The following is a 27,788-nucleotide window of genomic DNA, read 5'->3' as shown; positions in this document are numbered from 1 at the left end:
GTTTTATTACTTTTTAATGAAATCTGCCTTGGGATTTTCTCTTCTGCACACTAACTTATACCTTTTCACATTAGGGGCGTGAACTTCCTGGGGGGCAGTTCTTTTATGTTTGAAATTGCTCAGAGTTTCCATCTGCTTTTACTTGACTTGTGGTCTTGAAGATCATGCTTGGCCCATGGGATATTACAGCCTGCCGAGAGGATGTGGAGTTTTGTCAGCCAGTGAAATATGTCTGGTTCTTTTTTCCCTTTGCTTTTTTTTTTTTAAGTAGCTTTCATACACTTCTCATCCTGTGTGGTCTTCACTGCTGAATTTATATTTAACAGAGCTACTCACCCTCTTTATCATCTGCTATGACTTTTTTTTTTTAAGAAGGTGTTTGGAAGGATATACTGAGCCACAAAAATTGCAATCTTGAGCAGAGAAAAACAAAAACAAAAGCCTAAAGTGGTGATATATGTGAATGTGCTTCAATACTTGCAAATGCACATTCTAGGTGAAAAAGTAGCCAATTGCAGATATGCACACATGTAAAAAATTTCTCATTCCTACAGTAGACTTCAAGTTTTGTCTGAGCTCTAAGTGACATGCTTTGTTTGTTTCCAGGCACTGTTGCAGTCTTCAGTTAAACAGCAAGTAGAAGCTCTTGAAAAACAGTATATTTCTGCAATTGAGAAACAAGCACACACATGTGAAGAGCTGCTAAATTCCCAGGTAATGAAAGTGCACGTCCATAAGATATTTATCCTTTTCTCCTGACCCTCCTCCCTTGAGAGTATTATAACTGTTTATTCAATTTCATGCCATTCACTCTCCTTGGTATAGTGTAGAGAAATATATACTTATGTAAAACTCAAAGTTAGAGTTTAGGAATTTTATGATAACTCAAAATAGGGCCGAAAGCCTAAAATATGTGATCTCCCCCCAAATTAATGAGGATCTCCTCCCACATTAAATACTTAGTTATGTTATTTATCAAATATCAGATATGAAGAGATAACTATGTAAGTATAATAGCACTTCAATGTTTGTAATGGCATAATATTTATATATGGCATGGAAAAGGTTAAAGTACTTTATGTTTGAGTACCTCATTTCATATAGGCATTAATTTCTAGTTGTATCACTTTTATTTACTATGTTAAAAGGCTAAGCTTATGAGATAATTGACATTAAAAATAAATCAGTTTAAGAGTATTCATGGTATAAGTAATGTACGTAATAAGTTCTCAACAATATTTTTGAATAAAATAAACCTGGAGAGGTGAGAGTTGAATGAATTTCATTTACAAGAGTTGTTTCATATTATGGGAAGCATATAGTTTAAACTCTTTACACTTTTTGTGATTTTCAACATATTTGGTTGACCTGTCGCAAATAACCATTTGCCTCCATGTACCTCCCCTCCATAATTTTTTGCCTTAATTTTAATTGAGTATTTTAATGATTTCATTCTCATTTCCTTTCTTGATTTATCATCTAGAGCACTTGATTGTATATTTTTGAGGTTGCTTTAAGAGAAGAGCTAGCAATATTTCCTGAAAAGGAGTAAATATTCTAATATTGCTATTAAGTATTTTAGAACCTATCAACTGTATGGTCTTTATTACTGCTGCTTCACTCTGCCACTGTAGGCAGAAAGTGGCCCGATAAACCGTGTAAATGAATGAACCTTATAGTTCAATAAGTTTATTTCTAAAGTTAGGGTAGAGGTTGAATTTGAATGGAAACCAGAGTTTGTCAGCCCTCTCACTACAGGACAAAGATTGATCTAACTTACAGAATTTTAGGATCTTGGGCTTCTTTTTTATTTCCTTCTCTCTATACCAATCCATTGCACCCTAGCCCCTCATAATTTTGTCCTTATGTTTTCTTTTAGAAACTTGATTGTAGTTTTAGCTTTAATGTTTAAGCCTTTTATCCATTTTGAGTTAGTTTTTGCACATGGTATGAGGAATTGAAGATGTTTCTTTTTTTCTGTAGGTGTTAGGCTGCAGTTTATTAGACTGTTTTTTTTTCTTTATTGAGTGGATTTTAATGAAAATCAGTTGTCTATAGATGAATGTATTTATTTCTTTTTAAAAAATTATTTTTATTGAACTATAATAAATACATCACACAATTCAATAATTCAGTTATTTTAATAATCACCACACCCAACGTTGTAACATTTTCTTCCTTCTTGTACCCATGGATGTTGACTCCCCATTTTCCCCACCTTCCTTTCTATGCTCCTGGGTAATTATTATTACAGTTATAGTCTTTATAAATCCACCAATTGTGGCTTCCATTTACAGAAAAACATAAAAATCCAAGGACTAAAAACAAAAGAAAAAAGACCCATCAACCGCGATCATATTGTGTACAATCCTTGGATCATGCAGACTGGTGTGTGAGTGCTTTTTCTCTGTGGACTTAGCTGACTCTTCATTTAACTCCCTGCTTGCTTTGAGACAAGCCTTTAAGACTTTTGATACTGTTTTTGCCAATAGCCAGGCACCGTATGGTTTCTTCACCACATTTTGATATGGCATTCATATCAGCAGTGGTCTCCTCATGAGTCAGAGTACTGTGAAGGGCCACAAGAACTAACTGTTATGATCTTAGGGCTACGATCAAGTGAGAGCTCAAATTCCATTTATTTAACTATGGTTTCTCTATATGCCTGATTTGATTTTAAATATATCTTAATCATTTTATTGTAGCACAAAATAGACCATCCCCTTGGGGCCCAATGAATAACCACCTGAGACTATTATATAAGGAACCAATAAATAACCACCTGAGACTAATTATATAGTTGCTCGTTTCATGTTATCTCTGACTTTTTATGATGTGATGTGACACTGTATGCTACTCTGATATGATCACTGAAGATAAAATGAGTACCTAAGCAAATGTGATGAAAAAGCTGTTGGTACCTGGCTATTAAAAGATATTGCATTTGGGTCTTCAAGGCTTGGTGTTATACAAGCGGCCATCTAGCCAAGAAGCAACAAAATCCACATAGAAGAAGAACACCAGCCTGTGTGATCATGAGGTTTTGACAGGAATAGTTATCAGAAATTAAAAAACAAGCAATAAAATTGATGTTACGGAGTGTGGACAAAGTGGAGACCCAAAACCTACCTGTGAGATAATGGAGAGTCCCTTACAGAAGCACCACATGGAAGGGAGGATAAATGTAGAGAGTGGAATAACACTGACTAACCTTGTAACTACCTACTAGTATTTTAATATTTCCTTCTCTTACTATTATGGTCTGTGTTTTACCTCATTAATCTTGTTAGACCTGCATATGTTCATTTGTATAATTAAGGACATTTGTATTCGATGCATGAAAGGTAGGGTAGATAACTCTTCAGAAACAGTAACAGAAGTAATGATTCCCTGAAGGTACCAGAAGAGAGGGGAGAAGAAGGGGGACCAGTAGCAATGATGACTGCATAACTCCACTAGAGTGGAATGAATAACAGAATGGCAGGTGAATGCACACATTGGATGCTGTAAATATGGCAAAATAATAATATATAACATATATAATATAATAATAAGGGTTCCTGGGGGGATATGTTGGGGGAGGAGGGGATAAAGGGGAGCTGATATTAAAGAGTTCAAGTAGAAAGAAAATGTTTTGAAACTGATGGTAGTAGCAATTGTACAATTATACTTGATCTAATTGAATCAGTGATTATTATATCTGTAAGAGCTCCCAGTAAAATGATTAATAAAAAAGAATTCAAGGCTAAGGTCATTCTTTTTTATCTTTTATTTATTTTATTTTTAAAAATAATTTTATTTGGGGTTTGTACAATTCTTATCACAATCCATCCATCCATCCATCCATTGTGTCAAGAACATATGTTGCCATCATCATTCAGCAACAGTATAGACAATGGTGAAACACTGTTGTGCAAATGATGTCATACATGTGTAGGGCACCTCGTTAGACTCCCATACATGAACTGTTTACTTGGGTGATTGGACTCTCGTTACACAAGCTGTGAGAGTTGGAGATAATGGCCATACTTTCAGTTACACTCATTTACAAAGACAGGAACGCACCTGGGAGAATGTATTTATTTCTATGGTCTCAATTCTATCAGTGAGCCATCACCAGACAGGTTTTATTTGAAATCATTTGACTAATTTAGATTTTCCATAAATTTGAAAAACAACTGAATAAACAGTGTGGTTTATCTGACCTCTGGCTAGCCAAAGAAGAAAAACTACCATGAGGTAAAGGTCAAACAAGCATCTGCTCTCCATCTTATGATTTGTTTCTCCAGAACCCCACTCCCAAGGTACCATAATGTGTTAGTCTGGGTACTGTAGAGAAACAAATCCATAGAAACTGATGTATAAGAGAGAGTTTTATATAAAGGTAATTGCACATCAAGAAAACATCCCAACCCAGTATTGTCCAAACCCACAAGTCCAATATTAGCCCATGTGTCCGACACCAATCCACAAAGTCCTCCTCCATCTCACAAAAACACAGGCAGTGATGCCAACTGCAGAGTGAAAGCCAGGTTGACACAATAAACTTTCTTTCACTCCCCCACCCTCCCTACCTTATAAATCCTTGATAATTTATAAATTTTTTTTTCATGTCTGAGACTGACCAAAGTCTCTCTTCATCCACTTTTCTGTTGTCCATCCCTCTGGAAGGGGGCTTATAGGTAGATCATTATGATCTATTCCCCCTATCTTCCACCACCTTCCCCTTACCCTCCTGGTATGGCTACTCCCAATATTGGTCCTGAGAGGTTTATTTGTCCTGGATTTCCTTTGTTTCCAGCTCTCATCTGTACCCATGTACATGCTCTGGTCTAACCAGATTTGTAAGGTAGAATTGGGGTCATGATAGGGGGGGAAGGAAGCATTAAAGAACTAGAGGAAAGTTGTGTGTTTCTTCAGTGCTATACTGCACTCTGACTAGCTCGTCTCCTTCTGCAACCTTTCAATAAGGGGATGTCCAGTTACCTGCAGATGGATGTTGGATCTCCACTCCTCACTTCCACTCATTCGCAAATGATACGATTTTTTGTTCTGGGTCTTTGATGCTTGATACCTGATCCTATCAACACCTCATGATTACACAGGCTGGTTTGCTTCTTCCATGTGGGCTTGTCAGCTGGGTGGCCGCTTGCTTATCTTCAAGCCTTTAAGACCCCAAATGCTGTATCTTTTGATAGCCAAGCACCATCAGCTTTCTTTACCACATTTGCTTATGCACCCGCTTTGTCTTCAGCCATTGTGTCAGAAAGGTGAGCATCATGCTAGGTTAATAGAACAAAGTGTTCATCATGCTATGTTAATAGGACAACGTGTTCTTACATTGAGGGAGCACTTGAGTAGAAGCCAAGACATTGTCAATTTCTATATTCTTCACCATACCATAATTCAAATGCATCAATTTTTCTTTAGTTTTCCTTATTCAAAGTCTAACTTTTACATGCATATGAGGCAATTGAAAATACCATGGCTTGGGCCATGTGCTCCTTAGTACTCAAAGTAAGATTCTTGCTTTGTAAGACGTTAAAGAGGTCTTTTGCAGCAGATTTACCCAGTAAATTGCATCATTTCATTCCTTTATTCTTGCTTCAATTTGCACTTCAGTAAAAATATAAGTAGAGCCTATGTAAAAAATACTATCAAAGTTTGATAAACTAGAGAAGATTTAAATATGTGGAGATACATGTGTATTCGTAAATTATAAGTTATAATAAAAAGATCCAACAATGTTAAGATGTCTACTTTTCCCAATTCGATCTATTGATTTTACTAAATCACAATCAAAATGCCAGTAAGGTATTTTGTAAATATCTTTCAACAAATGAATTCTGAAATACCTATAGAAATAAAAAAAAACTTAGAACAGTTATAACTATCATAATGCCATATATAACAAAGAAGAGAGGTGGAGAACTCATGACAAAATCTGAAGACGTTATGTAAAACTATGATAATACAGATATCATAATTAAGAGTATACAGTAATGGCAAAATGAATCACAGGTCAGTACATAATAGACAGCTCGGAATTAGACCCACAGAAATATAAATCAACTGATGTTGAGAAAAGAGAAAAAAAATTAATGTAGAAAAGATAGGATACGATCTTTTAAACAAATGCTATTAGAATATTTACATGTCGAGTTCAAAACAGAAAAAGAAAATTAACCTAGACATAGACCTTACACCTGTCATAAAAGTAACTCAAATAGATCATATCTCTAATTATAAAATGCAGAAAAGATAAAGGAGAAATCTAAATGACTTGGGGTTCGGCAAAGATTTTTTGATACAATACCAAAAGCACAGTTCATTGAAAAACAAAAGGTAAGTTAGACTTCATTAAAATTAGGAACTTGTGCTCTATGAAAACATGTTTAATTAAATGCCAAACCACAAACCACGAGAAAATATTTGCAGAACATATATCTGATAGAGAACTTGTATCCAAAATATGCAAGAAACAAACAGAAAACTTTTAAACTCCATAAGTAGGAAAACAAACAACCCAATTAAAAAAGGCAAACTGCTTTAAATAAACACCTCATGAAACATATATGCATATGGCAATTGAGCATATCAAAAGATGCACATCATCATTTTTCATCAGGGAATTGGAAGTTGAAACATATTACATATCATGTTCCTAGTGTGAGACCTTTGGTAGCACAGTGGGCTCTATGTTGCACTAACCCCAAGGTCAGATGTGAAAGCGCCCAGCTGCTCCAGTAGAAAGGTACCCTTCTCAAAAACCCACAGGAACCGTTCTACTCTGGCCTGTATGGCTGCAAAGTGTAGAGGTTGACTCAGTTTTATCATATATATAAATATAATGAAAAGGAACATAAAAATATTTAGGTATACATAAAAAATTCACTGCAATGGAGTTGATTCTGATACATAGTGAAACACCTTTTAGAATTTGGAACTAAGGACTCCCCTTTCAGTAAAATCTCTGGCCTTTGCACTTGTTTTCTAAGAGAAGGACCACACTGGAGGCCAATGGATGGGCCTACCCAGAGCATGAGGAATTACTTGGGGCTTTTGTCCTGGCTAGGCCTCTGGAGGTATAATGTAATTTATAATGGGCATGTGGTAAGGCCAACAAATGTCTTTGGAAGAAGGAGAATCCGTAGACTATCCTTGGTGAAGAGGATGAATAGCTGCTTCCTGAAGTTCAGTACTCCTTCTGAGGAGCAGCTGTTGGTCTTGAAATGCCGGTCTTTCTGCCAGGAGCAGTTCTGTGCTTCCTAAGAGGGCCACTGGACTCCTCCATCCTGACTCAGTCTCCAGAAATTTCTCAAAATTACTGCCTCAATTTTTTTACTGGTTAATGTCTCCATTGGATTCTGCTCTAGGTAGACGTATCTTTGTTGCGATCTTTTAAAATTAACTGTCTCTCCAGATTTAGGGATGACTGCAGAGAAAGCTAACTGATAGATCTAAGTCACTTTGCTAAAGTTTGTTTAGCATTTGTTATTTATGTTCTAAGGATCAAAGAAATGATTTACAATTTCTTGCCATGTTGAAACCAAGCTTGGAAGTTTTATACATGTTTTCATTATCCGTTTTACTTGTTTTGCCAATTTATTATAACAATCAAACTCTTTCTCTGTTTTAAAACTTCTATTGAAGAAGGGTCTTCAAATAAGTCCAGTAAAGATAGAGTGAGTTCTAGACAATCCTGTCTAGAACTAGAACTCTACTGAATGGAATTTGAAAATTGTTGTTGCTTACCTTAAAACTTACCAAAATGTCTTTTAGTCTGTGAAGTACTCCATTTTTAATGTAGTTAGCATTTAATACTGCTAAAAAACAAAACAAAACAAAAAATCCCTAACTTGTACAAATTCAAAACCACTATCATATTTAATTCCTTTATGATCTACTTGAGAGTTAGAAAAAAAGTTATCTTGATGCAAATAGGAATCCATTTCCTTCCAGAGAATGGAGAATTAATTTGGAGGCTCTTGTTTAATGAGTACAGGTTTCTATGGTTGTGACGTACTTAATAGTTATTGAGTTATCATTCAAGGGGGACTCATGAAATATTTGGTCTTTTAACCTGTGTTAGCTAGGAGACATCTTGAAATTAAAATTTGGAGAAGCCTAGCGTATTTTTTTCATCAAATGCTTGTTATCTAGACAGTGTTGGAATGTTGTTTAGCGACTTTGGGTGGAAAACATGCTGCAGGCAAGAGTAACTGTAGCCATCTCTGAGGGAGCCCTGGTAGGGTAGTGGTGATGAGCTCGGCTGCTAACCACAAGGTTAGCAGTTTGAACCCAGCAGCTGATCAGCAGGAGAAAGAGGCTTTCTACGGCCATAACTGTGTGCACTCTTGGAACCCCCGTGGTGCAGTTCTTCACTGTGAATTGGAATGGACTTGATAGCAGGGAGTAAGTAATGAGTGCATGCATAGATCAGGGGTTCTGAACCTCCCTAGTGCTGTGACCCTTTCATACAGTGCCTCATGTGGTGGTGACCCCCCAACCATAACGTTATTTTCGTTGCTACTTCATAACTGCCATTTTGCTATAAATTGGGAGACCCCTGTGAAAGGATCGTTTGAAGCCTAAAGGGGTCGTGACCCACAGGTTGAGAACCGCTGGCATAGGTAGACAGGTAAGCTGAACAGGTATGGGAACAAAAAGACAATTATACCCTTATATATGTGAGTATATATCAGTTTGACAGAACAGATGATATTTTTACATATGTCTTTATTTGCTGAATTACAGTCCTGGATATATTACAGCTTATCACACAGGAGTCAAAATAATGGAAACTTCCTAGCCATAGGCCAACGCCTTGAGGATATGGGCAGCAGACCCTGGGACTCAGGAATATCATCTCAGTGCAAGTAGGAGGGGTGGGGAAACCAAGGTCCATTACTGTAACATAGTCCAGAAAGACAATATTCTACATCCCACAGAAAATTGCCATAGGTCAATATTTAGGTATGTGGACAATGAAAAGCTTCTAAAATCAGAATTAAACAGTTTTAATATGCATTTTCTTTTATAGTCCTTAATATCATATGTTTTATTATATATCGTACTCATGTAAGATCATTCCTAGTATTCACTTTGTGCAATTATGATGTTCATTTCATGAAAGTGTTTATTGTGGGTGAAGGAATAGCATAGACTGTACATGAAAATATATTTGATCTGACTATAAAATAAAATGTTTGGCTTGAAATTCCCTTTCTTACCAGGGAATGGATAATTTTTTGCTTCTGGAGGTAAAATAGACATTTCCTTTTTATTTTCCATAATTTTATCTCCAAAAGAAAGCAAAAATATAAAAATTAGGGAAATATCTCAAACTTGTTTGATGGGATTACTTCCTATCTAAGATGTATTCAGGATGTGACAATATTTCCCAGCATGTTATTCATCAAATCTATATTTCATGATAATTATTAAGTTGTGTGAGAAAATAGCCACACATTTTTTTTAAGACTTCGAAAAACATTGGTGTTCTAAACCTTTCAGCTAAATTTTTCAGTGGGGTTGAAATTCTTGATCTATAACACTTTTTATTCACCTTCCAAATTCTGTCATGTTATATATGCTTCTGACCATTTTTAACGGAACCAGTAATTTAGTCCATTACTAGTCTGTGTAAATCTCAGCCACAGCTATTTCCCAAGGTGGTTTGGGGTCTAACGAGTGGCTGGTGTTGATGTCCAGCAGGAAACCTTGCAAACCAGATGATTGGTGTGGTTCAAACTGTAGCCTTGTTAAAGCATTGGTCAGATTGCACTTAGGAGAGTTATTTAATTAGTTTCCCAAGAATGTTTGTGTACAAACTTAGGTGACCACTACTTTTTTTTTATGATTTAGGAAGAGACGCTTGCTGTTATCAGAAATAGGTCTTAATGTAACATTCTGTTTTCTTTCTTTAAATTATCTTTAGTCTTTTGTTTCCGTTTTTGTTGTGAGCGGAGTAAAAGGGTACAGAGTAAATTGATTTTTCATAATTCATACGCATGCTGCTTCGTGATACTGATTGCAGTTCCCACAGTTTAATTGCACTCTTCCCACTTCCCCGAAGCCTCCATTTCTCTCTGTCCTGTCGTGGGCCTTCCTGCCTCCTGAGTTTAGTTCACGGGCAGAGGCTGTTGATTTGGCCTCTCGTGGTTGATTGTTCTAATGAGTGCGTACCCACTAAGTGTTTCTGGTAACGAATAGGCTTGTTTATTATCTTGTTGAGCGCTGGACCATGGGGGTGAGACCAGTTCCAGGCTTGAAAGGTATCGAAGGGCCCTTGTATTAGTGGTTTCATCAGTCTCTATTAGAGCAGTAAACTTGGTCTTTTCAGGATTTTGAATTGTGTTCCATGTTTTTCCTCCATTTTATCATCTCGCTGCCATGGAGTCAGTTCTGTCTCATGGGAACCCTCTCAGGACCTCTTCCTGTGACCCCGCTCAGATTGCTCCACTGCAGTAGCTGGTCATGGTCGCTGTGCACCGTCTAGTTCTGCTTATCCCAGGGACATAGAAGCCAGACTTCATGTCGTCCTTTGGCCTTCTAACTGATTGTCTCTTTCACATTTGATGTTCTTTACTCTTCTTTGCTCCAAATGCAGGAGACCATTAGTTGCATTTTAAATGGCCACTCAGAAGGTTTTAAGGCCCCAGTCACTGCTCTCACAACAGCATGTACAGTATTCTTGATGGACTAAGTTACGCCCATTGACATTAATTAGATATCATTTCAATTGCCGGTACTATATTTCTTAAATACTAGTGCTTATAATAATTACATAAAACAAAATTGAAAGCTTTCCACTTACCAGTCTGTCTACTAGAATTTTTTAAATAAAAAATATTCTCTATCTTTTATGTGCCAATAACCTGGTAATAGGAGGTTGATATAAAATGGACCATATTCCAACATAATAAAGAAACTCTAGTAATATAGAAACAAAATAATCTGGGAGTGTAGATAAGAATACAGTAAATTCTTGAGTTTTCAGGGAAAGCTTCACAAAAGAAGTAACATTTTAACGGTCTTGAAGATTGGCTTTTTGCCAGAGAGAAAACAAGGGTATTGTAAGTAAAGAGAGAATAATAGGAGTGGAAAATTAACTTACTTAAGGGATATTTTTTATCTTTATAGAATAACAATTGACGCACCATAAAAATGACCTACTTTAAATGTACTCTTGTGATTGTTCAAAACATCAATAGCTATGGACCTAGACCGTCTGCCATCTAAATTGAGATAAAAATATTTACACATCTAAAAAATTTATCATGTTCCTCTCTATTCATTCTATATGTTATTTTGAGAAATATTTCATACAAAATATTGTGTTTTTATTGGGGAGATGGTTTATTTTTCTGATATTGAAAACTTCGATATGCTATATTTTTCATTAATTTAGTTGTTATGAATTGAAAAGTGTCCCCTAAAAATAGTGTGTTTTAAATCCTAATTTCTGTGCCTATAGTTATACAGTGGAACCCTAGACCTCTACGCTAATCATTCTAGAAGGAGCGTTGAGATGCGATGCTGTCGAGTTTCGAATCAATTTTTCCCATAAGAAATACCTGAAAATGGATTAATCTGTTCTTGACCAAAAGGTTTTTCCCCTAACCTTGCCTTTTTTATACAAAATATTAAGTAGGAATTCAAAGTAAATACGTTCAGAGTTAAATAATATAATTTAAACAATAAACACACATTTAAAACGTTTTTAACAACTACAGTATGGCCCATACCTTGAAATTGATGAGGGTCTGGATCTGTGGATGCAGATGTGTAGAGGAGGGATGGAAAGAGAGTCATTGTTAGGAAAAGGGAATCCCCTTCCAAAAAATCAACTGGTAGCTGCTTTTCAGGAGTCCCCCCCCCCCTTTGCCTTTTTCCACTAGGACCTGGCTAGCTTTCTCTTAAAAAAAAAAAAAATCTGTCTAATGTGGTCGCTATTGGCATTTCTTTAACTATTTTCTAAAAAGGTTTACTAAATTATCATCAACAATTTAGATAACATGGTTAACCAATTCTTTATCATGATGATTCTTTTTTAAAAAACCTGTCTTAGAACCCTTGTTTATCTAAAAGCAGTACAATAGTCACAAAAACTAAAAAAGTATAGCAAAACACTTGGAACATAACCACAAAAGGTTTAAACAGTGTGTACTAACAACGCCAACTGATGCCGAGTGACCAAAACACTAACTGCTTTTGTTTACAAAAATCACATGCATCGGGTAGATTCTGATGTTTCGTTCGAGCGCCAATGCAAAATTTTCTCGACATTTTGTGTCAGAATCCAATTATGTCGAGAACTGATGCGGTCGAGTACCAGGGTTCTACTGTAAACTCATTTGGGAAGGGGTTGTCTTTTCTGTTAAAGATTATAGTGTGATGTCTGTCTTCCTCTCTTTTAAAATATAAAAGTGATTAAAGAAGGTAGTAGGGCATCAGAACTGTGAGGCTTTCCCCTTAGTGTGCCATAGCACGTAAAGATCACCAAAGAGCCAGGGAATAAAGATCAGCCCACGGAGCAAACAGAGAGCGCGCCAATACCTGAATCAGGATGTCTGCTCTTCAGACTGTAAGGCATCCAGTTGTAGGTGTTGAAGCAGAACTAGATCACTAATTATGCACGTGGAAGCTAGAATTATGGTTCTGGCTAAGAACATTGAAATTACCATGAACTTTCAGAATAGATAAGTCTGCCTTAGAAGAGGTGCAGCTTGAATGGTTTTTAGAAGGGAGGATGTTGGAACTTTGTCTACAGTTTCTGTGGACATGTGCTTTAGAAGAGATTTGTTTCTGGAGAAGGTAGCTTGTTTGGTGAGCTACATTGAGTCAGTCTGGAAGACTCATAGTGACTCTGTAGAATGAGCTAGAACTGCCCTGTGTATAACTTTTGACCGGAGCAGAAAGCCGCACCTCTCTCTTTCGGAGTGGCTGGTCGTTTTGAACTGCTCTTCGCAGGGTTCACACCAGGGCTCCTTTGGTAAAGTAATGGGTGTGTCAAAGGTCAGCAAGATGCATTGGTCCAGTGGTTACAGCAAGGGACTCAACATAAAAGTTTATAGATGGCTCAGGAAACATTTGGGCAGTGTTTGGTTCTGTGGTAGACAGGGTTCCTATGAGACATACCAATTCAGTGGCACCTAACAATTACAACAGACAACTAAGACACCAGAGTCCAAGACTGTGAATTTGACTAAGAAAGACAATTAAATACATTAATCACTGCCTTGTGTTTCACGTAGCTATCCTTTTCTATCTTGTCTTATAATAGGTATTTCTATTAGCGAGAGAAACAATGTGATTTGAATCCAGAAACTTCCATTTTTTGACAATTAAAAATTATAATTATATAACTCCATATATTTGATTAAGATCATGAAAATGTAAGGTTTACCTGGGAAACTATACTGAGAAAACACATATCATACAAATAAACATCACCAGGAAACAGAAAGTTATATCTGAAAAAGGAGGGAAGCCTCTATCTGATTAACAAATAATAATAATGGGCCCCCAATTTGGACACCTGACAAGGGCTACGTAAAGAAGAACACTAAGCCCATGGAAAGATGTTCACCATCATTATTAATGAGCTGAAGTAAATTAGTATTATAAAAGGTTATCACCTTCTCAGATCCACTCTATTGATTAATGCTAAAAGGATTGATAATACAGAGCATGGACAAGGATGTTGTTGTTGTAGATAATGATGGTGGGCGCTGTCAATTCATTCCTACTCAGAATGATTTTATTCACAACACGGAAACACTGCCCAGTCCTGCTCCATCCTCACAACTGTTCCTATGCTGAGCCCACTGTTGCAGCCACATTGTCACTCCATCTCCTTGCGGTCCATCCTCTCTTTCACTGCCCTGTTTTACCAAGCATGATGGCCTTCTCCAGTGACCGGCGCCTCCTGCAAACATGTCCAGAGTTTGTTCGATGAAGCATCTCTAGCCTTGCCTTTAAGTACCACTCTGGCCTTACTTCTTCCAAGACATAATGATTTATGCTTTTTTTAAAATCATCATTTTATTGGCAACTTTTACAGCTCTTATAGCATTTCATACATCAGTTGTATCAAGCATATTTGTACATACAATGCCATCATTTTCTAAACAATTACTTTCTATTTTAGCCCTTGGTATAATTGTTTTGCTTACTTATTTAAAGATAATAGTAAATAGTAGGATTCATTCTGCCATGGTAAATCTTAGGACATTTTTGCATAATTTGCAAAAGTAGAAAACATTCATGACCCCTTCATAAATGATCAATTATTGTTCTTTTCCCATCTTACACTGACCACTGTTTCCTTTTACCCACGTTTCTGTTGTTCACACCCTTAGGGGGGCTGATTATGTGTCAATCATTGTGATGATTCCCCCTTCCTCCCCTCCACCTGTACCTTCCCCCCACTATCCTGGTATCCCTACTCCCATTTCTGTTCCTGAGGGGTTTATCTGCCCTGGATTCCGTATATTGTGAGCTTTTTTATCTGTATGGCTCCAGTGTAGCCCACAATGACAGGCAGGACTGTAGTCATGATAGTGAGAGGTGAGGAAGCCTTCTGGGAGGGGACGTCCTATTGTCTACAGATGGATTTGGGGTCTCTGCTCTGACCCTCCTTGTTTCTTTGGGGTCTTCTGGTGCCAGTTACCTGATTCTTTTGCCACATCATGATCCCAGCGACTGGTGTACTTCTTCCATGTGGGGTTGTTGCTTCTCAGCTAGATGGCCACTTGTTTATCTTCAAGCCTTTAAGATCCCAAATGTTATATCTTATGATAGCTGGGAACCATCAGCTTTCTTCACCACATTTGCTCAGGCACTCATTTTGTCATCAGTGATCTTGTCAGGAGGGTGAGGTTCAGTTTGGCTCTGATTGAGACAGACCCTGTAGACCTCTGTTCATGAGTTAGTCCATATGGTTGCATTGCCCTAAAGGTTTGGCACACCGTGGTGGGGTCTGCACTCACACTTCCATTTCTGTGAAGACATGTCATACGAACACATAGAAGGGGAAAGGGAAGGGGGTGGGAGAGCAAAGAGGGTATTGCTTATGAATCCATCCATCTTATCTACAGCTTTGTTTTGAAACAAAACATGCTCAGACAAGCTAAAAGAACCAGCTGATGGTTTTAAAAGGGAGAGTGTAGAAATAGAATAATGGGAAATGTAATTAAAATAATTGTTTGGTAAACAAGTGGCCATCTAGCTCAGAAGCAACAAAGCCCACTTGGAAGAAGCCCACTAGCCTGCGTGATCACAAAATGCCAAAGGGATCAGTTATCAGGCATCAAAGAACAAAATATCATATCATCGTGTACGCTCATCTCCCCAATATGATTGCTGAAGACAGATGGCTACATAAGAAAAAGTGGCGAAGAAAGCTGTTGGTGCCTGACTATCAAAAGATATAGCATCTGGGGTCTTAAAGGCTTGAAGGTACAAAGGAACAAGTGGCCATCTCACTCAGAAGCAACAAAACCCACATGGAAGAAGCACACCAGCCTGTGTGATCACAAAGGGTCAAAGGGATCAGGTATCAGGCATCATCAGAACAAAAAAATCATGTCATTGTGTATGAGGGGGAGTGCAGAGTAGATACCCAAAGCCCATCTGTAGGCAATTGGACATCCCCTTATGGAAGGGGTGCAGGGAGGAGATGAGCCAGTTAGGGTGCAGGGTAGCAACGATGAAACATACAACTCTCCTCTAGTTCCTAAATGCTCCGATGGTCCCCTCCCACCTTTATCATGATCCCAATTCTACCTTCCAAATCGGGCTAGACCAGAGGATGTATATTAGTACAGATAGGAACTGGAAACAGAGGGACTCTAGGGCAGATGATCCCTTCAGGACCAGTGGTGAAAGTGCCCATACAGGGAGGGTAGAGGAGGGGAGGGTGGAAAGAGGGAGTCAATTACAAGGATCTATATAGAACCTCCTCCTTGGGGGGATGGACATCAGAAAAGTAGGTGAAGGGAGACGTCAGACAGTGCAAGATATGACAAAATAATAATTTATAAATTATCAAGGGTTAATGAGGGAAGGGGGAGTGAGAAGGGAGGGCAAAAATGAGGAATGGATGCCAGGGGCTTGGGTGGAGAGCAAATGTTTTGATAATGATGAGGGCAAAGAATGTACAAATGTGCTTATATAACTGATATATGTATGCATTGTGATGAGTTACATGAGCCATAATAAAATGATTTTTAAAATTATTTTACTTACTCATTTAAAGATAATAGTAAATAGAATTCATTCTGTAATGGTAAATCTTGGGATATTTTCACATAATTTGCAAAAGTGAAAAACATTCACTGTTCTGAAGGGGTGTACAGTCTAGAAGTTTGAAACATTATTTCTAGCATTATACTTATTTGTGTACACTTACCTATTGGTAAAACTAGGCATTCCACTGAACCTGACATTTAAAAATAAATATTGGAAAGAAACCTAAGAATTATGTATAGAGTAACTATTTGTATTTGAAAATATTAGTGGAGTTCACCATTTGAAGGAACTCTGACAGTCGGTTTTATTGTTTTGAAATATTTACATATGTGCTTGGGGGGAAATTACAAAATTCATCATATCAGTGTATAGCTATTTTTATTGGAGGAATACTTTTGTCCTCTATTTCTTACGCACTATTCTCTACTGAAGAAGAAAATTCTTACTCCACTAGTCAGTGGAGAAGAAATATATAAGCTTGAATATTTTATTTTTCATCCTGTCCCAGATTTTCCTACCTATCGAGAATACTTATTTTTAAATGGTTTCTCTTCACAGTAGGTTGTATAGAGATGACACCAAAATTCTTTGTTTTGAGGAGTTGAGGCCTCCCCCTGATGTTACCTAATGTATTATAACAGAAGCCTCTATCCTGGGGTCCGTTGTAGACAGCAGAGCAATCGTAAGAGGAACAGGAAAGAGTGCAGCCTCTGTATTCAGAGCACAGCCCTGGAGTGAGTAAAAGCAAGTTCCTCGGGAGTGTGGCCTACTACTATGTAAGTAGACTCTGGGGAAAGACTCTCTTCTTGCTGACTTGGCTCCTGCGTCTGTCTCATTGCTCTCCATTTCTTTGGACTTGAGCCCACTGCCTGCTGTATTGGCTGCTGACCCTGGAAGCTGTCAGTGGACTGCCATGTTACCTTCATTTCGTTTGACTTTATTACTACGGCACTGAACTGCTGACCTTGGAGTCAACTGCCTCTGCTTCCAAACAGCCTGTGGCCTTCCTCCTCCTGTTTAGATCTTCTCCTTCCGTGTTTGTTAGCTCCCAGCAGCTAAGTGAGTAAGGCAAATCCTCCGGCTTAATGTCTGACCTACAGACTTAAACAGGACTGTATTACCTGCCTTTAAAACCATGGGAACCACTTTCTTCACGTGTATCTACTTGTTTATATGCACAATAAAATGATTAAAAAAAAACAAGGCATTCCTCCTCTTTGACTTTGAATGCCCTTCAATTAAAAGTCAAGTCGTTGGCTGCAATTCTCTTTTCATATTTTCTTTGTTGATCTGGTGCTTTCTTAATTTATTCACTTGGGCATTATATTTCAGTTATTTAAATGTCATACAAAGGACTTCTAATGTAGACATCCTCCCGTTAGCCTTTGCTTTTCTTTGTCCGTACACTCCTGGCCTTCTGAGCTCAACCCTTCAGTTCTTCAGGGCTCAATAGCTTTCATAGGAGCAGCCGCTGGATTCAAAACTTCCTCATCTCTAAAGATCTTTTACTTTTTATAATTTTAGATTGATATTTTATATAAATGTGTATAATGTCTATCCAACATTTTCATATGGAGGATACTTTTTTCCATGTTTGTTGTTGTTTTTAGATGCCTTAGAATTGGTTCCTACTGATACTGCCCTGTGCACAACCGAACAAAACACTGCACGGTCCTGTGTCACCCTCACAATTGTTCCTATGCATGAGCTCCTCAGTGCAGCCACTGTGTCAATCCATCTCCACGATTGCCTTCTTACTAAGATATATAAGGTGAAGTTTCCCATCATGGCCTCTAAGGCACACTTTGGCCGTACTTCTTCCTGTACAAATGTTTGTCCTGTTAGCAGCCCATAGTACTTTCCATATTCTCCTCCAGCTCCACAATTCAAATGCATCCGTTCTTCTACAGTCTTCTTTATTCTGTGTCCAATGTTTACATGCATATGATGCAATGGGGAATTCTATGGCTCGAGTTCAAGTGCATCTTACTCCTCAGAGAAACATTCTTGCTCTTCAATTCTCTGAAGAGGTCTTGTGCAGTAGGTTTACCTAATTCAATATGACTTTTGGCCTCTTAGCTGCTGCTTCCATCAGTATTGCTTATAAATCCAAGACAAACAAAATCCTCGAGGGGTTCAAACCTCTCCTATTACATGATGTTACCTGTGGGTCCATTTGTGAGGATTTTGACCTTCCTTGATCTTCATCAGCAAGGGCTTCAAGTGTCCTGACTTTCAGCAGGCAAGGTTGTGTCATCTGCGTACTGCAGGTTGTTAAGACATCTTTTTCCAATCCTGATGTCTCACTGTGTTTCATAGAATCCAGCTTCTCTGATGATTTTTTTCAGCATACAGATTGAGCAAGTATGGGGAGAGGATACAACCCTGACACACACCTTTCCTGATTCTAAACCATGCTTTATTCCCTTGTTCTATTCACACGACTCCCTCTTAATCCAAGTACACGTGGGGGAAAGGTGCAATGAAGTGATCTGAAATTCCCATTCTTCTAAGGTTATACAGAGTTTCAATGAAGTACAAGCAGACATCTTTCTGATCTTCTCTGCTTTGAGTCAAGATCCATCTGACATCAGCGATGACTTCCTTTGTTCCACATCACCTTCTGAATCCAACCTGCACTTTAGGCAGTTCCCTCTCAGGGTGCTACTCTAACTATCGTCTGCTTTTCAGGTCTCTTCAGACATGTGAGGGTAGGTCAAAAAATATTGCTACTAGTGTTCCAATTCATGCACCTTTTTCTACCCAAATAAAACATGTTTAGACATGTCTCTGTGATCAGTAGATGACTGCAGATCAGTTCCCCCATTAATACTTGTCTTCATTAAAGTGCTTAAAAACTAAGTCCAATCAACATAGTGCCTTTTGAGGTCCAATTGCATTAAAGATAGAGATATTGGCTCAGGAGGTGATCGTGACTATTTGGGGGAGATTCCAAAAGGATCATATTGATAGATTTCCTCAAAGGACATAAGATACTGAAAGCTGCATTGGTGAGAAAAATGCCAATGATTTTTCCCTTGTCAACAAAATCCACCTGCTCATTCTTCAAGGAGAATACAGAAACCACATGAATGGGAGCAGTGATATCTGCCCTCCTCTGATTTCCCTGTTTCCACACAACAGAGGTCAGGCCACCTCCACCTCCATCCTGCCTTACCCTGTTTTGACACCAGTGATTGCTCTCCTGCCACTCTGCTTCCAAGCTGGGTCAGTAATTTGCTGCGATAGCCACACAGAACTCACCAACGGTAATCGCAATGAAGGCCTATTTTATGAAGCGAGATTGCCACAAGCCAAGATTAATGAACAGGGAGGCAGTTTTTGTTCTGCAGCAGCCACGTGTCTATCCAGTCTTCTGTCTCTCAGCCCATGGTCCCTTGGCTTCTGCATTCCAAAACGCCAGCCTGGTGCTGTGCCTCCTGTCTCATGGTGTTGGCGTTGCTCCTGGTTCTGGCTCACGATCTCTGTCTCAGCCTCTGGTGCATCTGGTCTTGCTGCCATTACTCTCGACAGAACTCTCGTGTGTGCTGCTCTGGGGCCTCTGCTTGCAGTGGCCCTGGACGTTCTCTCTCGGCTCCTGTTTCAAAGCTAGCTCCTCCTTAATAGTGTGGCAACTAAACAGTGATGTGGTATCTAAATATGGCCAACCCACTCTATTAGTGTGATCCCTCTCGATTTCCCTAGTCCCACCCCACTGTTTCGTAGGAGTTACAGAAACCTGGATGGAAGAGCCATATTAACAGACTTCACTCCACTGCACAAAGGGTCCTTTGAGAATTCCCTTGGGAAACCTTCACTTCATCTCCCCTACAACTATAATCTTGCCTCTTTAGAGTTCTTTGTGCTTCCCAAATTCAAAGAGCATTGAATCGAAGAGCAATGAGTCCCTTAAGGAGGCCAGAGTACTGTTTTGGTGTGGTGTGAGTCAAATAGCCAAGAATTCTCTGAGAAAGCTTAACCGTGCCTTCAGAAGAGCATAGACCTTGATGGAGGATGTATTAGAAAACAATACAAGGTATTATTTTTAAGTTTATAGATAAATAGAATTAAAAGATAATAGAATTTCTCCCACAGAACTTTTGAAGTCCCCACGAATCTTCATAAAAGGAGCCCTGGTACTGTCGTGGTTACTGTGAGCCGCATGGTTAGCAGTTTGAAACCACCAGCAGCTCTGCAGGCTTCATACTCATGTAAACAGTTACATTCTCGAACCACACGCAGGGTCGCTCTGAATCAGCATTGACACTATGTAAGGGAGTTTGATTTTGATCATAGCTTCACATTTTAATACTTTTGTTCAATGAAAAGGTATTTTATAGCAATATATATTTTACTTGAGACATCATTTTAGACAGCTATGATGATGATTATGGGTCTAAACTTTTTATTTTTCTTCAAGTGGCAATGTTTTGTACATACATATGTGTGTAAATGCATAGTATGATGCTTATCATTTTAATTTTTCTCTTTCTTTTAGGTGCTATGCCATGTGTTATTGTATTGCTACACTCCCTTCTTGAACAGTTCAAATGGTTTGGGTTTTTACTTTGATAAGCCATGTTCCTGTGAACATCTTCATGCCTATCTTGTGTTTCCTTTCCCCTTTTGTGTCGCGGGTAGTTTTCTGTATGTCATTCATTGCTGACCATGCACTGTAGCTTTGCTGCCTGGAAGCTCAGCTCCTGCTGCTGTCAGGTGCCATTGGGTCAGTTTCAACTCAGTGATCCATATGGCTGAGAAGCGCTGCCCCAGAGGGTTCCTACCAAGTCTCCCACACAACAGTCGGGTAGATTCGAACCACCAGCCTTTTGGGTAAGCAGCTGGGTGTTTATCCATTGGGCCACCAGGGCTTCTTTCCCAGGTCTTGGGAGCTGTGGTGTCACCGTGGGGTGCCTGTTGGGCTGGAACCACAAGATTAGCAGTTCAAAACTGCCAACTGCTTTGCATGAAAAAGATACTTTCTACTTCCATAGAGATTCACAGTCTCAGAAACCCACAGTGGCAGTCCTACCCTGTCCTCCAGGGTCACGAGCAGTCAGAATCAACTCAGTAGCATTGATTTTGATTTGGAAAGAGCTAAACAATATATATTTTTTAATTAATTTATTTATTTTTTTACATTTTATTAGGGGCTCATACAACTCTTATCACAATCCATACATATACATATACACATACACATACACATACACATACATATACATATACATATACATATACATATACATACATCAATTGTATAAAGCACATCCGTACATTCTTTGCCCTAATCATTTTCTTTTCTTTTTTTTAAATATTTTTATTGGGGCTCATAAGGCTCTTATCACAATCTGTACATACATCAAATGAGCAAAGCACCCTTGTACATTCGTTGCACTCATCACTCTCATAATTCACCTTCCACTTGGGTTCCTGGAACCAGCTCGGTTTCCCTTTTTTCCCCCCCATCCTCCTCCCTCCCCGATCCCACCCCTGGTCCCTGGATATTATATCAACAGTTATACCTTACTTTTATAGATAGATTCATCAGTTATATTACTGCAGTAGTGTGGGTTTTTGAAACAGAGTGCAGCATCGGGTTGGAAGGAGGCTTATTAACAACCTGCAATATGCACATGACACAGCCTTGCTTGCCGAAAGGGAGAACTTGTGGCACCTAAGTGAGTCTTTGGCACAAGATGTCTTTAAAGTGTCACAAAGCAAGGAGGTTAATTTGAAAAGTTACGTTTCACCAGACCCAAGCCATTGTATTGATTATCAATTGCCTCATATGCATGTGAAAGTTGAACATAAATTAGGATTACCACAGAAAAATCGCTGCATTTGGATTATGTTACTGGCAAAGAATATTGAAGATACTGTGGGCTGCAAAAAGAACAGAAAAACAAAACAGAACAAGAATATAAGTACAGCCAGAACGTTCCTTAGAGGCAAGGATGGCAAGACTTCATCTCATAGACTTTGGACATGTTATCAGGAGAGACCGGTCTCTTGAGAAGGACATCATCAGGATAAAATAGTGGGGGGAAAGAAGAAAGCTCACAATGAGATCAATTGACACAGTGATTGTAACAAAGGGCTGAAACGTAAGAACAATCGGGAGGATTGTGTAGTACTGCACAGTGTTTCTTTCTCTTGTACACAGGGTCACTGTTAATTAGGACTGACTCAGTGGCACCTATCAGCAATTATATTGTATTCCTGTGACTTCTATAGATCCAGCGGGAGCCCTGGTGACTTAGTGATTTTTGCATTGGGTTGCCAAGCACAAGGTCAGCAGTACAGAACCACCATTTGTGAGAAAGACAAGGCGTAAGGTTTTCTACTTCTGTAAAGAGCTACAGTCTCAGAGACCCAAATAGACAGTCCTAGCCTGCCAAATAGTGTCACTATGAGTCAGAATTGACCCAATATCAGTAAGTTTGGTTTTGAGATATTACCTGTTAGTCCGGGCCTGCTGACTGGATCAGCAGTTCAAAGCCAACAGCAATTCCTTGGGAGAAAGTTGAGGCTGCCTATTCCATTAAAGATTTACAATTTGGAAATGCTATATGGGGTTGCTTTGAGTAATAATCTACTTGATAACAATAGGCTTGTTTTTTATTGGACAGAGTAAAACTGCTTCATGTAACATTTCCTGCATTGTAAATCTTTTTTTTCTTTTGTGTATGATTGTTTATAGAACCAGACAGACTTATTTTAATATCCAGGAGTGGCTGGTGACTTCAAACCACTGACCTTTTGCTTCACAACCCAAATATTTAATACTCGATGTCACCAAGACCTTCTGTGGATGGAATCAACTGGATGACAGTTAGTTGGGTATTATGTTGCAATAGCGTTGCAATGTTGTGCTTCAACAAACTTGGGAATAATACAATAGAGATGCAATTTCAAAAGATATTCTACTTGAAAAAAGTTGGAACAGAAATACTCTGTTTAAATTTAATAAAATGCACATGATCTAAATGTAGAGTTCATTGTAGAAACATAAACTACTTCTTCTGTCTTTTTATGTTTATCTGCCTCCCAGTATATGCTTCACTCTTCTTTCTTCTTTTAATCCAAGAACCTATTTAAGTAGAGGGTTCACTTATTTGCTGACATCTTTTCATGCTTATTAGAAATATGCTTATTTGGTTTAAGTGAATCTGCTAGTGTAGTTTATAATACAGTTTTATTTTGTTCACAGTGCAAAGTTTATTGATGTTATTGGGCTTGTGGTCACTGCTTTAAGTAGGTTTAATCTTATAGTGTATCTTTTTAGGTTTTCATTCCAAACAATATATAATCTGCTGGCCCGTATATGGGCTAAATGGCTGTGACCCAGTTTATATTGAGTTCATTAAATCTATGAAATGCCTTTCAAGTCGAGTTAAATGGACGCATGTAGGAATGAGTGTTTTAAGACTCTCCGACTAGATCTTTCAGTGTTTGCACTTTGTAGAGGGTGAGAAACTGCTTATGGAGTTGCAATATGGATTTTATTTTGTATTTGCAAGTTTATGGGCCTTTGACTGTGAGATCTGGATAAACTGTCTACCTGAACATGAGCTGCCATGATTGCTCAGTCTAAAATGTAATATATAAAGAGCTATCCACTTGTGATTGTGATTAAATCTGTTTACAATATCTCTTGTGACTCACATTCCAGGAAAGAAGAGAGATTTTTTTTATTTTTTTCCCCAGGAATCAAATACAAACCACAGAACCTCTATATTTATATTTGAGTCAGCATCAAACATTTTTCACTTGGAAGAATTTCTTCCAAAGGGGGGAAAGCATAACCTATTTCTGAGTGCCTTTTGTTTTAGGCTAAATTTCACAAGAATTTAGCCTGACGCTCTTACACAAAGCATTTACTCTGTAAATTGTTTCAATTTGCTAACTTTTTTACTAGCATCTTGATACAGTTTTAAGGAGAAATCAATATATGAGATAAGGAAAATAAGTCATCACTATTCTTGAATGAGCTTGACTGATAAAAGATTTCATTTGATTTTCATAATGACTTTCACAACACAGTAAAGCCACCTCTTGTTCATCCAGGGTAATCAGGAAATCACAGTTGGTTCGACTTTCCCTAGTAACTTTGATTATAAGTAAAAGCAAAGATGAAGCTGAGCTTACTTTCTTGGGGGAGCTGCTGATAGGCTGTGTTTGTGTTTTCTTTTCTCTTTTCCCTTGTAGCCTCTGTGAAGCAGCTAGTCAGTGTATATATTCAAATGTTGCCTGGCTCTAGAGTACCGTTGTGGAGATGAAGACAAGTATAAACTTATGTTACATACACTTGAACCTACTTTATTTTTTAACAGTTTTATTGGCTATTCATCCACATATCATGCAATTCAGTAGTTCCATTATATCAAGAAGAGTTGTACAAGAATTACCATAATCAGTTTTAGAACAGTCTTCTTCCTTGTACTTATTGTTATAAATGTAAATTTATCTATAAATCATTATTGAAATTCTTTTTCAAATTATTCTATCGCTAACATGACTCAGTGGTCCTCTAAGCAAAAACAATTCCTCCTTCACCCATAATCAATTCTCCTTCTCCTTCTTCTATTTCAAATACTTTTCTTGATATAATATTCACAAAACATACACTTCAATTGTTAAATCACTTTTTTTAAAGTTGCATATACCTCATCACAATCAGTTTTACTGCTCCCTGCCCCTTCCTGGTTTCATTGTTTGCTGCCCAAGTCCCCTCACCCTCTCTATCCCCTGTCCCCATAAACCACTGCATCAGTATTGTCTCTGTGCATCCACTCCTTTGTGCCTCATAAACTGGGAAACCCAACAGAAACAACACAAAACAAAAACAAAGCAAAACATGAAAGAGAAAACAATAGCAGAATAAAGAGTACGAAAGGAAAAACACTATTAAGAACAAACAAACAAGACCAAAACAAGACATTCTGTCATGGAACAAGCAAGAAATATTTATTTCTAGAGCAAATTCAGGTTGGATCAAGAAGGGAGGTCAACTGACCAAGTGTCACACCGAAATCAAGTTTTCAGTCATTCCTGTTTGATAGGAAAGCTGATCAAGTCCCTTGCCTGTGGCTAGAGGGGAACTGCCAGAGGCTTCATCTGACTGGATCCTCTGCAGATGGGTTTTGGGCTCCCACTGTGCTCCAGGGCCTACAAATTGGTTATTCCCAATTTAGTCTCTGACACTTTCCATTTCCTTTCATCATATATCTTTTTTATTGGGGGGGGGTAGTGCAGTAGTCTAATTCTTTTATTCATCACCAAAAGAAAGTGTATATGTCATTATATTTTAGAAACCTCCCTTGCTAAAATCTGTACGTGAGATCACATGGCAAAACTAGTCAATTTACTAAACAGAGCTATGCAATATGAAAAGTATTTCTTAAAAGATTATTTTTATCTGAGAGAAAACTAAGTAGCTACGTGTAAAACAGCACATTAAAATCAATTTGGGGATTGTCATACTTTAGAGGGGGCTTCAAAAAGCTCACGGGAATTTTTAAAATCACCTTTGGATCACATAGACTGGTGTGACTGTCATAGGCAGGCACCATCTGCTTTCTTCATAACACTTTGCTGTAGAACCTTTATTTTCAGGGATCTATCCATGAAGATGAACATGAAGCAGAGCCGTGTTATAAAAACTAAATGTTCTTGGGTCGGGGCTAGAATTAAGTGGGAGCCCAGAATCCATCTGCTTGTCCATGGGCTAGGAATGACTCTGGATTACTCTGGCAGTTCATATTATAACCAAAACAAAACCAGAAGACCACCACCAACACCAACACAACCCCAAGACATAAGGAACAAAAAAGAAAATCCTGGTCAGTCAGCCCTCTGGCATATGAGATGACTGCATTGATAACATCAATAATTTGTCTAATGGAGTAGAATTTAAGGCACTAAAATCTGGCCTCTATGCTTGTTGCTACAATCCTTTTTATTTTTCTTTAATTTTAACAGTTTTATTAACATGTAGTTTACATACAGTACAGGTCAAAAGTTTAAACATATTTTAAAAGAATTGTGCAGTCATCATTATACTAACTAAATTTGAGAACATGTTCTTCTTCTTGTACTGACTATTATTAGCTCCCCATTTAACACCCCCGCCTATAACTGCCATGTCACTAAAAAAACAAATTTATTGTTGTCGAGTCAAATTGCCCTTGGGTTTCTAAGACTGCCATTGCAGCATAGTGGTTACAAATTGTCCTGTGATGCTCAAGGTCAGCAGCTTGAAACCATCTGCCACTCCCACGGGAGAGAGACGGGGCTTTCTACTCCCCTAAACAATTATAGTCTCAGAAAGTCACAGGCCAATCTCCCATGTCCTTCAGGGTCATTATGATACCGTTGACTCCGTGCCACTGAGGTTTCTTGTTTTTGCATTTGAACTCTCTAGGAGCAGAGAGACTCGTCTTTCTCCTGAGGAGTGGCTGGGCTTTCAAACTGCTGACCTTGTGTCTGGCAGCACAGTGCACAGCCACTGCACGATCACAGCTCCTGCCATCACCTTGGGAACTGCTGCACGCAGTTCCTGTCTGGATAGCCTCACCTAGCCTCGATTTCGTAGAGAGACAGACACAGACAAAAGGAAAAATAACAAACACGAAAACAAGAACCAATAGACACCACATAACTGTTCTCTAGTTCTCTAATAGGTCCTCACCTTACTATTATGGGTTTTATTTGTTTGACCTCATTAATTATGATAGATTTGTGTATGTTCATTTGTATATTTAAGATAGTTCAGTACATTAAAGCCAAGATAGATAACCCTTCAGAAACAGTAACAGGAGCAATGGTTCCCTGGGGTAGGAAAGGGGGCTAGAGGTGGGAAGGTGGGGTTGGGTGGGAGGTAGGGGTGTGCTAATAGGGAGCTGATAACATTGGTGACTGTGTAACCCTCTCAGTAGGATCGAACAACAGAATTGTATGTGAGGGAATATATTGGATTGTGTAAGATATGGCATAAAAACTAGTATAGGGAAAATGAATTAGCTAGATAAATAATAAATTAAATAATAAATAAATAGATAATAAATACATACATACATACAGGTTCCTGGGAGGTAGGATTGTGGAGAGAGGGCATAAAGGGGTGCTGATATCAAGAAGTTCAAGAATAAAAAAATGTTTTCTAAACTGATTGTGGTAGCAATTGTACATGCTGCTTGATGTGATTGAACTATGGAATGTTATACTATCTGTAAGAGCTCCTGATATAACGATTAAAATTAAATTAAAATAAAAATTTTAAATAAAAGAATATAGAAAATAATTAAAAACTAGAAAAGTTTAAAATAGATGGAAAGGGAGAACAGATGGTAAGGTGTTAGCTTTTAAATTGGTTGCATCTGCTAACGTACAAGACTAAGGTGGGCTTAAATTCTGCCTTCGAAGAGGGTGCGAATCAAGTCAGCACTCCTTGTTTCCTGTGGGTACGGTCTACCGAAAGACCAGAAGACCACACTTCCTCCATCACAGCCATAGCTGTGTGGATAAAA

The 27,788-nt window shown here is 38.3% G+C and overlaps 1 protein-coding gene across 3 annotated transcripts in view; it reads left to right on the top strand.

Moving 5' to 3' along the window:
* Positions 1 to 27,788, top strand: part of CCDC91 (coiled-coil domain containing 91) — a 348,314-nt gene that overhangs the window by 190,451 nt on the left and 130,075 nt on the right. For all 3 annotated transcript variants that reach the window (XM_075551922.1, XM_075551920.1, XM_075551921.1), the window contains one exon: positions 607 to 714. In XM_075551922.1, the coding sequence (XP_075408037.1) occupies positions 607 to 714 (108 nt within the window). The remainder of the gene's footprint in view (positions 1 to 606; positions 715 to 27,788) is intronic.

The sequence above is a fragment of the Tenrec ecaudatus genome, chromosome 6 (genome assembly GCF_050624435.1).
Source record: "Tenrec ecaudatus isolate mTenEca1 chromosome 6, mTenEca1.hap1, whole genome shotgun sequence".
Classification (NCBI taxonomy): Eukaryota; Metazoa; Chordata; class Mammalia; order Afrosoricida; family Tenrecidae; genus Tenrec; species Tenrec ecaudatus.
The sequence above is the reverse complement of the archived record's forward strand: the minus strand, read 5'-3'. Positions and strand labels throughout refer to the sequence as shown.